Source organism: Mus caroli, chromosome X, assembly GCF_900094665.2.
Source record: "Mus caroli chromosome X, CAROLI_EIJ_v1.1, whole genome shotgun sequence".
Lineage (NCBI taxonomy): Eukaryota > Metazoa > Chordata > Mammalia > Rodentia > Muridae > Mus > Mus caroli.
The window spans coordinates 130,572,692-130,585,108 of NC_034589.1; the positions used below are offsets into that span (position 1 = coordinate 130,572,692).

The 12,417-nt window shown below is 40.1% G+C and overlaps 1 protein-coding gene across 1 annotated transcript in view; it reads right to left on the reverse strand.

Moving 5' to 3' along the window:
- Positions 1 to 12,417, reverse strand: part of Gucy2f (guanylate cyclase 2F, retinal) — an 85,677-nt gene that overhangs the window by 1,612 nt on the left and 71,648 nt on the right. Inside the window, exons 14-16 of the mRNA XM_021153636.1 lie at positions 9,925 to 10,099; positions 6,872 to 6,970; positions 3,775 to 3,869 (exon numbers count right to left, since the gene is read on the reverse strand). Coding sequence (XP_021009295.1) covers positions 3,775 to 3,869; positions 6,872 to 6,970; positions 9,925 to 10,099 — 369 coding nt within the window. The remainder of the gene's footprint in view (positions 1 to 3,774; positions 3,870 to 6,871; positions 6,971 to 9,924; positions 10,100 to 12,417) is intronic.

Here is a 12,417-nt window from a genome sequence, read left to right on the forward strand (position 1 = left end):
GTCAGCAGACCCTGCGCCCCAGCTGCTCAGGTGCTTTTCTGACCGGAAGAGGCTTGTCGCACTTAGAATTCTTAAGGTTCATACTGTTAGAACTCAAACTTGAGGACTCAACTTGTAGCCATTTAAGTGTTTCTCTTGATATCTACAGGCCACTAGGACAGCACATTAACTTCCAGAGAAACTTCGTGGATGCCAGGATTATGAAGAGATTTGGGTGGATCTGAAGTCTCTCTGCAATGCCCAAACCAATGCTTACAAAAGAAGACCGAAGTGTTATAGGCTCAGGCAAGCTTCCAAATCAAAGAGTATGCAAAGAAGCTCCAGGAGTACCCTGAGGTTTTGGAGCTTATCCAAGAATATTTTTATGGAATCCTGGCTCCCTGCTTAAACACCCACTTCCACTAATCTGAAGACAGGGAGAGAGGCAAAACAAGTAGAGCAACAACCAAAGCCAGAAGCAAACCCTCTGCCCATAGGATCTCCCTTCCACCCCCCAAAATAGCATCTTTTAAGATAATTGATGTCTCCTGTCTTATTTATCCTTTACAGAACTCCTTGAAGGTATTCTTATTATTGGTCTTATTCTACAATTTGGGGCACTGAATTTTATGGCATTAAATGGTTTGTTGATAATCAAGTATAACATAATTGAACCCAAGGCTATCAGCCTGAAAATTATCAGTGCCCTTTCCCTCCACATTCCATGGAACATGGCTTCTTCAGTGTACTAGAGTAACAGAGCACATATGTCTAGAGGCCAAAAGACAGTTCTTAGGATCTTAAAGGTTGTGAGACGATTGAGCTATCTGTTAATTTTATGTAAGAACATACCCTGTGTAGATAAATAGAAACATGCAGAGAATGAAGTTGCTTGTCTGATGCTACTCAAAAATTAGAGAACAGACCATTTGTTCTTCATGAACCTAACAATATTGTTTCTTCATTTTTCATTTTTCAGATAGTGTGTGTGTGTGTGTGTGTGTGTGTGTGTGTGTGTGTGTGTGTTTGGGTTAAGAGTAGGAGTAAAAGAGATTGGAGAAGAAGAAAAATCACAAAACAATACTAGAATTTATGGACCAGAGAACCAAATACTACGTAATGCCAGAAACCAGAGACAAAGTCTAAAAGCATCTACCTCTAGCAATGAAAACATACATTTGCTGAGAACAATAGCTTAGGGAAATCTTTTTTAATGCAAGTTTATATTTTAAAAAAAAGTCTCTGGGAAGTGGAACTGTTATGCTACAATATGTACAAAATCTCTGCAATAAGCTCCAAACTTGTCAAGAGAACAACAGTAACTTAAGTAAGCTCAGCTGAGGAAAGGGTTAATAAAAATGTTCTAAAATTTTATAAAGCCATTAGTAAGAGAATACTGAAAAAACCAGAACTGGCTAGTTAGGCATTAGGGAAACATGGTGCCAGCAAGAGTTTACGTGGGTATTGGGACAGCTATCCAAAGAGGCCAAGCTTCTAGTCTTAGCTACCTTAGTTTCCTCATCTTGGTCTTTCTTTTTATAGTCACCAAATCGCTATGAGTATCCCATGTAATTATTATATTCTATTCTCTTGCCCAATCTAAGCCACTGCCTGTATTCCACGAAGGAAGACAATATAGGAAAAAAAATTCATTACTTAAGTGGAGGAAATATAGCAAGGAAAGAACATTGCTACTGGATCCAAAGGTGGAGTTCAAGAAAAGAGGCTTTACTGGAGAGATTTCAAGCTGGAAGGAAAACTTGTTTGTAGCCATCAACTTTGAAATCACAGCTGGATGGTCATCACATGTAGCAAGCAACAATGGAGTGGATGAAGAGTTGAAATATTGAGTTAAAACATTCTGATATGGATTGGCTATATGATATAGTCAGATCGGGTATACTTTATCTGTCTCCAATACAGTAGAAACCTCCTTTGCCCAACTCCTGCTATACAGTGTGTAATTTCTGACTCTTGTGGGAAGGTGGAATGAACAGAAACCAAAAGGGGTGGGGGTTTTCCTATGCTTGCTCTTTGAGTCTTCTCCTCTTCTTTTCTTTCAAAATACCTTCCTTTCCTCTGCTGTCTTTTTTTCCTCTTCACTCTCAACATCTCACACTTACTATATCTTCCTCGTGAGGCTCCTAAAACCAGGTCACCCTAAAAACCAGGTACCAGTGTGTTATTTAAAAACAATTCTTCCTCACACTTACTATAACCATCTTCCAAAATTCCCTGAGATAGGGAAAACTTCAGGTTGCAAAGGTCTCTTTTGAAGCTAAGCCTCATTTCTCATTTGTGTACTTGAGACTCCTAAAGATGAGACTGCTCCTGTCTAGAATCTGTAGGGAAATAAAAAAAAAATCATGAACTATGACCAGTTTTTCTTTTTTCTTTCTTTTTTTTTTCAGTTTCAAAACTGAGAGCTCTTCAGTTCTTGGGCTTTTAGGTGAGATTTCTGTACCCAGCAATACAGAGAAAAGTGCTCCAGGAAACCAGGCTGCCTTTGTGCCTCACTGCTGGGAAATGACAGACTGTACAGTAGAATCACAAAAGCCTTGAGCGATCTAATTTGCTGCCCATGTAATAACCCTACCCCATCATGTCGTTGTGTGAGTTCTCTGTAGAGGTGATGAAAGCCTCTGTCCCTCTCTAAGTGCATCATCCTACCTGCCAGGAGATATTAACAATCTATTCAAACTGCTGAACTAACATGAGGTAGAAAAAGAGGTGATCGACTAGAGTTAAGTCCTCCTATCTTTAACTCCTAAAATCTACTTACATGTCAGTCACCACCATTAGGGGAAAGCATGCCAGTGACTGGAACAAACTGCACCACCCTAACTGCTCCTCTTTCCTTTTCCCATGAATAATCACTAAAAATTATCTTCATATACAATGGTGTCAAGGAAGCAAACCTGGCTTTTTGAGATCTGGTCTAATTTTGCTAGCAAATAACAATGTTATCCTGTGAAAAGGCCTTGCCTTTCAGGTTCTTGACTCTTTCCTTAAAATGAGCATGTTAGATTACCAGACCCCTGGAGTCTCTTACACCTAAGACCACAAAGCTAGAAGGAGATGAAGAAAATCCAGTGGAAATTACAAAAGGGAGGTTGGATTATCCTTGTTCCAAATTCCAGGTCAAATAATAGCCTCGGCAGAGAGGAAAGATCTTATTAAACATTTGTCTTTCGTAGAAACAGACTCTGTCCCAATCCTCCACCTTTTGAGAACCCTTGGTCTTGGAGAAAGATGTGTGTGTGTGTGTGTGTGTGTGTGTGTGTATGTGTGTGTAGGCCAATGGTGTGCAGCAAAGGCAGCCACTGAGTGGGCAACGTGAAAGATCTAAATTTACCAATACTGTAACTATGTTCAGCAATGCCAAAGAGTAAATAAAATGGAAATTAGACAACCAAAATAATAGCATAGCGCATTACTAAACCAAATTCTGGACAGTTCTTCTGGATAGAACAATAGAACTTAATAGAACTTACATTCTTTTTTTTTTTAAAGGCAGAAGATTTTTCAAGTCTTCTACATTAGATTTGAGGTTAATATGAAGAAGGAGGAGGAGGGGTGGAGGAGAGCAGGAGGGGGAGGAAGAGGAGGGGGAGGAAGAGGAGGAGGAGAGAAGGAAGGAAAGAAGGAAGGAACCTCACTCAAATGAAACTCCACAATTTCTCCAAGATGTAGCTCCAAGTCTCAGACTCCCTGTGAGCTTTTTTAACAGACCATGACCTCTTAAGATGCAGGTGTGTCCAATAAGTTTGGCTCCTCAAACAAATGGTGTTTTACCTTGAGCTCTGTTCTTCCACGAAGCTCTACTTCATAGCCTTCACTCAGAGCTCGAAGAATTGTTACTGTGCTGAGACTGACATGAATTCGGTATGCTGTAAAAGAAGGGGAAGCATTGCTTTGGCTCCTTTCTCACTGGTAACACCTCCAAGATGGGAACAATGGGATGAATGTCCCTGCTTCAGAGCATACGAAGCTCTCAGAAAAGTTTGGGGGCAGGTAGCAAGAGCTGTAGTCCTAGTTGAATGAAAGGAGGACAAGAAGGAGTGATGACCTCATCAGCCCCAAAGAAGGCATTAGCAGCCTCTTAGACGCCATCTCAGATGAAAGATCATGCAATAGTAAGGTGTTAATTTAACTCAAAGCTTGAGAGGCAGAAAGCACCAACCTCCACTGTGCCCTCAGCTACACTGTATCTTCTTCTGAGGGAAGTTTGGCTTCAGCAGCTTGTTACATGGGTTATTATGAAGGCTAAATTCTCCAGACCTATAAAATCCTACTTTACATAAAAAAGGCGTCTTTTCCACAATAGGTACAGTTACAGCCATCTCTTAGTATTATCGCATTTCAAACATCAGTGAAGAATAGTCCAATTTCTTTCTATCAATCAGTATTTTGTGAGCACTGGACAATGCTAACTTTTTTTTTTTAATGAGCAGTGAGTGTTTCCAGACATAAGTATGCATGAGTATTTTTCGTCCAGACTTGGATTCCAACATGGGATAGGAGACTTACATTTGGGTAACTAGAGCTTTCAAAATTCATTTATGATTGAATTGTAATTCTTTGCTGAAAAACTAACCACTTGCTCTCTGAGACAAGGTCCCTGAGCTTCCTGACAACCATCACTGTGTGACCTGACATGTTGAGATGAAGTCTTACATAAAAGTTCAAGATCTGTTCTCATCTGTACTCACAGAAGGTGGCCATCCAGAATCTGGTTACAATTTGAATAGGAAGACATAGCTGAAAAGAACAGGACACCTTCATCCTGTATATTCACAAGGATTTGCCCTTCCTTAACAGCTCAGTACCAACTGCTTCTCTTTTTCATTGATGCACATTCATCCAAAGCCTCTGCTCAGAAACAGGTGTCCTGTTCCTTAAAACTACATCCCTGAAAAGTGTATCAATTCCACCATGTGTTGTTCCACTAGCCTCAGATCTTCAGGAAGTCTCAAAGTATGCTGATCCTACCTATGTGGTGGAGCACATAGCTAAAAAAAAAAAAAAAAAAAAAAAAAAAAGGTTGATTCGACATGATAAGGAGGATCACTTGCATTCAGGAATCCCAGTCTATTTAATTGGATATGAAGGAGATACTGGGAGATACTGAGAAAATTGTTTTTTTTTTTTTAATTAAGAAGTATGTTACATGCCCTAGTGTTAACATCCAAGAGGTCAGAGGCTACCTCTTATCAGACCTTCACTAGTGGTGGAGCTTACTGCCATATTTAATTCAAAGTAATAAGCCTTTAGAAAAGCACACTAACCAGGTTCCGACGCACAGAGATCACACGAGCATGCTTCTTTGTATCTCACACAATGGCGTCACTGCAAAGCCTGGGCTTACTAAGCACTTACTGTGGGTGATTCAGTGCATTCATTTTCTCTTCCTGCCTTACCACTAGGCAAGATGCTGCCTAACTCTCAGAATTCAATTTCTGCTCTCAGCTCTCTATTTTCAAAGTGTAATGTGTGGAGTTTGCCCGAGTGCAGACCAGAATATGACTTCAGCCTTCTACAAAGCTTACATCAGTCCTAAGCACTGTGCCAAATCTGCATTGCAGATCCATGACTATGTTCACTCTATATCTTGGGTTGTACTTCAAGGTAAAGTCATATGCAGAGTTGTACACACACAGTGGTCCCTGGATGACCACTTCCATGGCCTTTGCCATATCTGGGGAGGGGGTTTAAAGACTTTCCCAGATGCCAGAAAATTTATTCTGAAAACATTTGCTAAGTTCCGTGCTGCCTCATAGTCATGGGTGCACAGGCTAGCTAGCTCGGCTAAGACTAGACCCATTGTATAAACCTGTTTCTGTACATGAACGATGCAGAGTGGGGTCATACAGGGCACCACCAGCTGTGCTACAGGTCACCATCCCATCAGGGACTAGTCAGTATGTTGCTGAAGTTGGAGCTGAGGAAGGAGCTTGTCTTGCCTTAGTCATGGCAAAGGCCAGGGCTGCTGCTGATTAAATGATCTCTTTCATTCACTTAAAAATAACTCCATTAAAATTGTACATAGGGTTTAACTCTGTTTTCTCTGTTTTTCTTATAATAGTGTGGAGAATTTGCTTTGCTGAGCCATGATATGAATAAAAAGGCATATTGTGATACCGACTAGATTTCAGTAGAGGCAATGAGTAGTCAAGAAATGGTTGATAAAGCATCTTGCCCATAGCAAACAAGTGGCAGAATAATTTGTACAGTTTTGTTTGCAAATATGGGAGGAAGAGGAAGTAGAATCCTTCCTACTATGACCATTTTTGATAGAAGCTAAGGATTTTATGTACAGGCAGGTTGAAATTAATTATTTTGGAATCCCAAGCTCCTTGGACTGTAGAATTACTGCTAGCTAAGTTTTAGGGGCTTATTTGATAAAGCCAGGAACTCCTGGAGATCTAACTAGTTCAAAAATTGGACTCCAGCAGCAAACAGCAGCAGCCACCTAGGAAGCAGCTGGCTCATGAGCCTTTACAAACTAGTTGAAAACTGAAAATGTCAGTCTGTTACCTAGTTCTCTTCTCTACATGACTTCCTCACACCTACTGGACTGGCCAATTCTTTCTTTTGCCCAAAAAGACTTTTTGAAGTTGTTTTGATCAAATTGACTGGTTGTTTCAGTGGCACTTAGCTACGGCTTTATTTCTAGAACAAGATAGGGACATGTTCAGTCCAACATCACCCCCTACTGGTTTGCTATTAGAGGCCAGGGAAATGTGTGATAGATCTTAATTGTCTCGAATTATCTTTCCTTTTTCGTAAAAGAACATTAAAGCACCAAGTACCCAATTTTCTTTCTCCTCTCTTGAAGAATCACTATCCCAGTTGAAAGATGGCCCCACCTTGGCCATCTACAAATACTCACGTAGCCCTGTTGATTCCATTCGAGAAGCCGTGTTCACAGTGTCCCCAAACAAGCAATATCTGGGCATGGTGAGGCCCACCACTCCAGCAACAACAGGCCCTGTTGAACACCAGAAAAGTGGGACTGGAGTCAACAGGTGTATATATTCAGTGCTAAAAGAAGAGCCATGCAAGATGGTTGTGGGTGGCTTAGGAGAAGAACCAAAGCTCCAATCAAACCATTAATCTAGAAATCTGAAGGAAGACTGATGATTGAATAATGAATACTGGTCTACAAGAAAGAGAATTTACTGTGTTCCAGACATGACTACATTTCTGATTTACACCTCTATTCTAGCAAGAGTTCTACTTAAAATGTTGACATCTATCAGCAGGACAAAGAAACATCAAAATCAAACCAGAAAAAACAAACAAGGACTCAGGATCCAAATAGGTTTATTGCAAGGGGGAAATGTGGCTATTTCTTGTGCGTCTTTGTTAGAAGAAAGTCCATCTCCCAACTGTGTCAATGAAGAGAATTATTGCTCAGACAATCAGAAAATGTGTAAACAAACAGAGCTGACTTTCCATTATCTGTGGTAGGGGTGTGGAAGAACAGTGTGCAGAGATAATCTAAAATTATTTCCCATTTGTCCTTGCAGGAATTTTTGTTCTCACACAATTACAGCTGTGTTACATGTTCAAGATAGCTGAAAAAAGAGACAACTTCAGCAGGTAGGCAGAAAAATAAACTCCACAGTTGACAGAAAGTCCCCCATCATGGCCTTTCTGAGTTTTGCTTTTTCTATGTTTAAATTTTTCATCATTACATCTATGCTGTTTCCTGAATTAAGGTCATTGTTTTGCTTCCAAATTTTTTCCTACTACAAATAAGATCAAATTAAAACTAAAACCACACACGCACACACACACACACACACACACACACACACACACACGTGTGTGTGTGTGTATATATATATATATATATATATATATATATATTCACTTTAATTCATGTCTTTCTCATTCAGTAGCATCTACTAGGGTACAATGGCAGGCACTATGGAGAGTCAAAAATAAATAATGTATGGTCTCAGATATTCACATCTGAATGAAGAGAAGAGACTGCCAAGCAGTAGGCAAGTAAGCAACAGTGCAAGACAATGTGGCTGAGGCTAAGCAAATTTTAAAGACAGAAGAACTTGAGTATTTTAGAAAATGTGGAGTTGGCTATTAGGACCTGACTCAATGAAGAAGTTTCCTATACGCAAAGCTTGCCCAACTCTTGTAAGGTGAGTAGGATTCAGTTACAGGGGAAAGAGACATACATCAAAGGTTTGTGATTGGAATTTCAGCATACATAAACTTTGGGGGAGTTCGTAGAGAAAACATTCTACCAGTTCAGGCATCTGGGAAAAAGACTATAGAACAGGTTGAGTTAAATGGGTCTTACAAAATAAGATCCTTGGCCCACTAGAAAATTTTAAGCAATCGTTATATGAAGAATATCTTTGCCTTTTTCCCTCTTGAGTCAGTGTATTGCATGCATTGAAGGGAGTGCTGTCATAGGCATCTGCTGTCATAAAATCAAACACAAGGCCTTGAAAAGGAGGTGATGGGGTAACATAGCCAGCCAAAGTGGGAACCTAAAACACAGACATTATGAAAAGAGATCGAACAGACTTGTTGGCAGTCTGATTGATTACCATGACTAAGTTGGCCTTGTGCTCTAGGTTTATGCTCATTTGTTGGAAAAGAGAGTTTGACAATTTAAATATATTATATTTGAAACAATTAGGATACCAAACAAAGGGGGTTTTATTTTGTTTTTATTTTTTAGGAAAAAGAGTTATCAGCTGCTATATGCTAACTTTTCAATGCAAATAAAGGAATAAGATATGGTTCTGGTGCCAAAGAGCATAACATTTAGTGGAAGTACAAGTAAGACAACGTGGACTATGCTGGTTGCTATGGAAAGGATAAATAGAGGCAGGTGTAGAAGCAAAATGATGCTAGTACAATGATCAATCTAGGAAGGAGATGCTGGTGGCCTAAACTTGAGGAGACTTAGACAAGGTAACACAAAACAGTCTCAAGAGTTGTTTAAAAGGACAAAAGGTTTTAAAAAGTAGTAGGTTGGGGTTGGCAAGATAGTTCCAAAGGAAAGGCACTTGCCACCAAGTCTGACAACCTGACATGACAGAAGGACAGAAGTGTTGTAAATAGTCCTCTGACCTTGACACAAGCACTGTGGCACAAACACATAGAAGAGAAAAGAAAAGAAAAGAAAAGAAAAGAAAAGAAAAGAAAAGAAAAGAAAAGAAAAGAAAAGGAAAGAACTAGTAGTTGGTTCAGAATTGAAGGTGAGAGGAAGGAAGAAATCAAAAATGACTTCTGAGATGATAATTATCTCATTGGCAGTAACACTAAGTGAAATATAAAACACATAAGAGGACAATGATATGAAAAGAAAATAATTCCGTTTTAGAGTTGTTGAGTCTAAGGACCAAATGAGACAGTCCTGTGGAAACGTCATCAGAAAGGTTGACAGACATAGGTGAAACTTAAGGGGAAAATTACCCTGGAACTGTAGTGTTTTTTTTTTAAAGTGGTATAATTATATTTTAAGTTGTAAAAATATGTTTATAAAATAAAGAAACAAATTGTCTATAGTCACCAGCAGGTATATAGTAGTTAAATAAAAAAGATGTGGGGGAGGAACTTAAAGACATTTGTTCAAGAGGGGATGAGTACAGGAGAAAAATGCTTCTGATTAATTGATTACATTATCTTAAACACCACAGATACTTGGTGATCTTGTAGCATAGTTAAAGAAACAGTGGTGCCGAATGAGAATGTTAGGCTGCAGCATCTGCAGTGCCCAGTGAAGTGGTATAGGGAGAGGAAAGAAGGAAATCTGGCTAGGCAGAAAGAAGTGAACCATTTCTGGACAGCAGAATGATCCAGCTGTCCACTATCAGAGGACAGCTACATATTTCTGCTTCCTCTTCTAAGCCTTCCTTGAGGCGTATAGAAATGGTTTCTCTTGCTTTCACTAGCTTTTTCTCTTACCCGAGTGCAGGCCTATTCGAATTCGGACTGGCACCTCTGGCATGTGTCGCATCTTAAAGGTACCCACAGAACTCAGAATATCCAGGGACATGTTTGCAATCTCAGCTGCATGCCTACTGCCATTCCTCTTGGGAAGGCCTGAGGCCACCATGTAGGCATCTCCAATGGTCTCTACCTGGGAATTATAAAAAAGTCGGATCAACAAGCAGGCAACCTCTTCATGTTACGTCCCCCACCCCATTGGGGTTTCAGGGGTGTGACAGAAGCCACGTATGTAAAGTGAGGAAAGCTGGGTGGGTCTGTCAATAATTCATTGGCCTGGTTGTACATCAGAATCATGTCAGGAACTCTACTAAAATACTGATGCATGGAACTCACAACCAGGGTTCCTGAAGTAAATATAGCTACTTCAAAGGCTATTGAATGACTCTAGGAAAATATCAAGTTCAACAAATTCCTGTATGACGGTAAGTGCCACTGCCCCTAAGATGCCCCTGGCAAAGTATTCACAGAAAATCTACCCAAGAGAGAGAGAGAAAGCCTTTCTCCATCTAATTTTAGGTAAATGGACAGCCTTGGTGTGGGGGGAAGTATAGAGAAGGAAAAGGAAGGACAAGAAGAGTCGAGGCCCTCTAATTAGTCAAGTTAACATGACAGTCAATTTCACAAGCCTTTTGAGTTAGGAGAACTGAGCTTTCTCCACCAATTACCTCTTCCTTTCCCACTGCTATATACTTGAGGAACAATGTAGTGGACTCAATATGATTGGCTCATGGGAAGGGGCACTATTAGGTGGTGTGGTTTTGTTGGAATAGATGTGGCCTTTTGAGAGGAAGTGTGTCATTGTGGAGGTGGCCTTTGAGGTCTCCTAGCACTCACTGTCTGCCTCATGAGGAAGAGAGCCTCCTCTTGGCTGCCTGCAGAAGGCAGTCTGCTACTGGCTTCCTTTGGATGAAGATGTAGAATGCTCAACTCCTTCTCTACCTGCAGGCTGCCATGTTTCCTACCATGATGATGATGAACTGAAACTCTAAAACTCTAAGTCAGTCCCAATGAAATGTTGTCCTTTATAAGAGTTGCTACGGTCATCGTGTCTTTTCATAGCAATGAAACCCTAGCTAAGATAGGCAATAATTCTGGCCTTCGACTATTCTGCTGGAAACAGGTCCCTGCTCCTCATCTTCCCCCACAGAGTGTGCTCACTCTTCTAGATAGCTCATATATAGAAGCTTTTCAGATAAATTCAAATAAAACTGAAAGGACTTCTGTGAAGTGTGCCAATCAGACTGGTTTACTATGAGTTTCGTTACAGCTAAAAAAAATCAATAAAATTCTGCAGACCCTGGATAGAATCTCAAATTCACCACTTAAAATCATGGGAAAGGTCACTTATTTTGTCTTTGCTCCATCTAGTGTGCTCATCTTTAAAATAAGATCATGTCAATGCCTAACCTCATAGGATTTTTAGAACTAAATAATGTAGTGTACATCAAAGCACTTAAAACTGGTCAAGAGGAGATAACACATATTAAGTGCAATCAATCTACCACTACCATCATCATCACCATTATCATCATCACTACCGTCATCATCACCATCACCAACACCAACAAAAAGTATGTCTTGAAGCGCCAATCTTAGGACTATGATTATTATCCATTTCCTGAAAATGGAGTTTTGGATTCAGCAACAGAGCTCACATAATGACTTTCTAAATAACTAATAATTTGGGGCATTTGCCCCAAAGGACTTTTACTTCAGTGTGCTTTCAGTCTCCCAGCTCTGGTATGATTTGGAGGGAAGATTCCTGCTGTCAAATAGACCGGACAGACTGAACAAAAGGAACAGATACAATGCAAATGCTATGGGGGTATGCTATGTTAGTGGCTGGCCATTATCAGAGCATGGTAGCTGATCAATTAGCTTTGATAAGTTCTTACCACAGAGACCCTAGTGATCTGAGAACATTCAAAGAACCCAAAATCTGGCCTAAATGAGCATGGCCATGAGGAATTATGGGACACATCAGTCAAAAAATGGTTCAAGGGAAGCAAAAGCACAGAAAAGGATCTGTTTGAGATGGGGCTGTTGAAGGAACGAATGTGCAAGCAAATCACAGACTTCTGCAGTAGATTTCTCACATCCATTTTAGATTATCAAGTTCCAGGGGAGGTGATTCCAATTTTATAGGAAAGAAAGATGAAAATACACACGGGTGTGGTGACTCACTGATGGTTCAAGTTTTATTTCCTTTGCCCTGTGTTGTTGTTAATAAACAAGCATGAAAATTTAGATTCCATTTTTGGATTCAGACAGCCCTGTTCCATCTTAAAAGCAGCCGGCTAACTCTGTATTGCAGCCAAGAAGTACCAAAATAGCTAATGGCTTCATCCCCAGGACCCCCAATGATTGCCTGAGCAGAATCAGCTGGATTGATTAAACTAGTGGCTGTGTTACTGCCCATACTGAATCATCTTTGATTTTAGTTTCAAC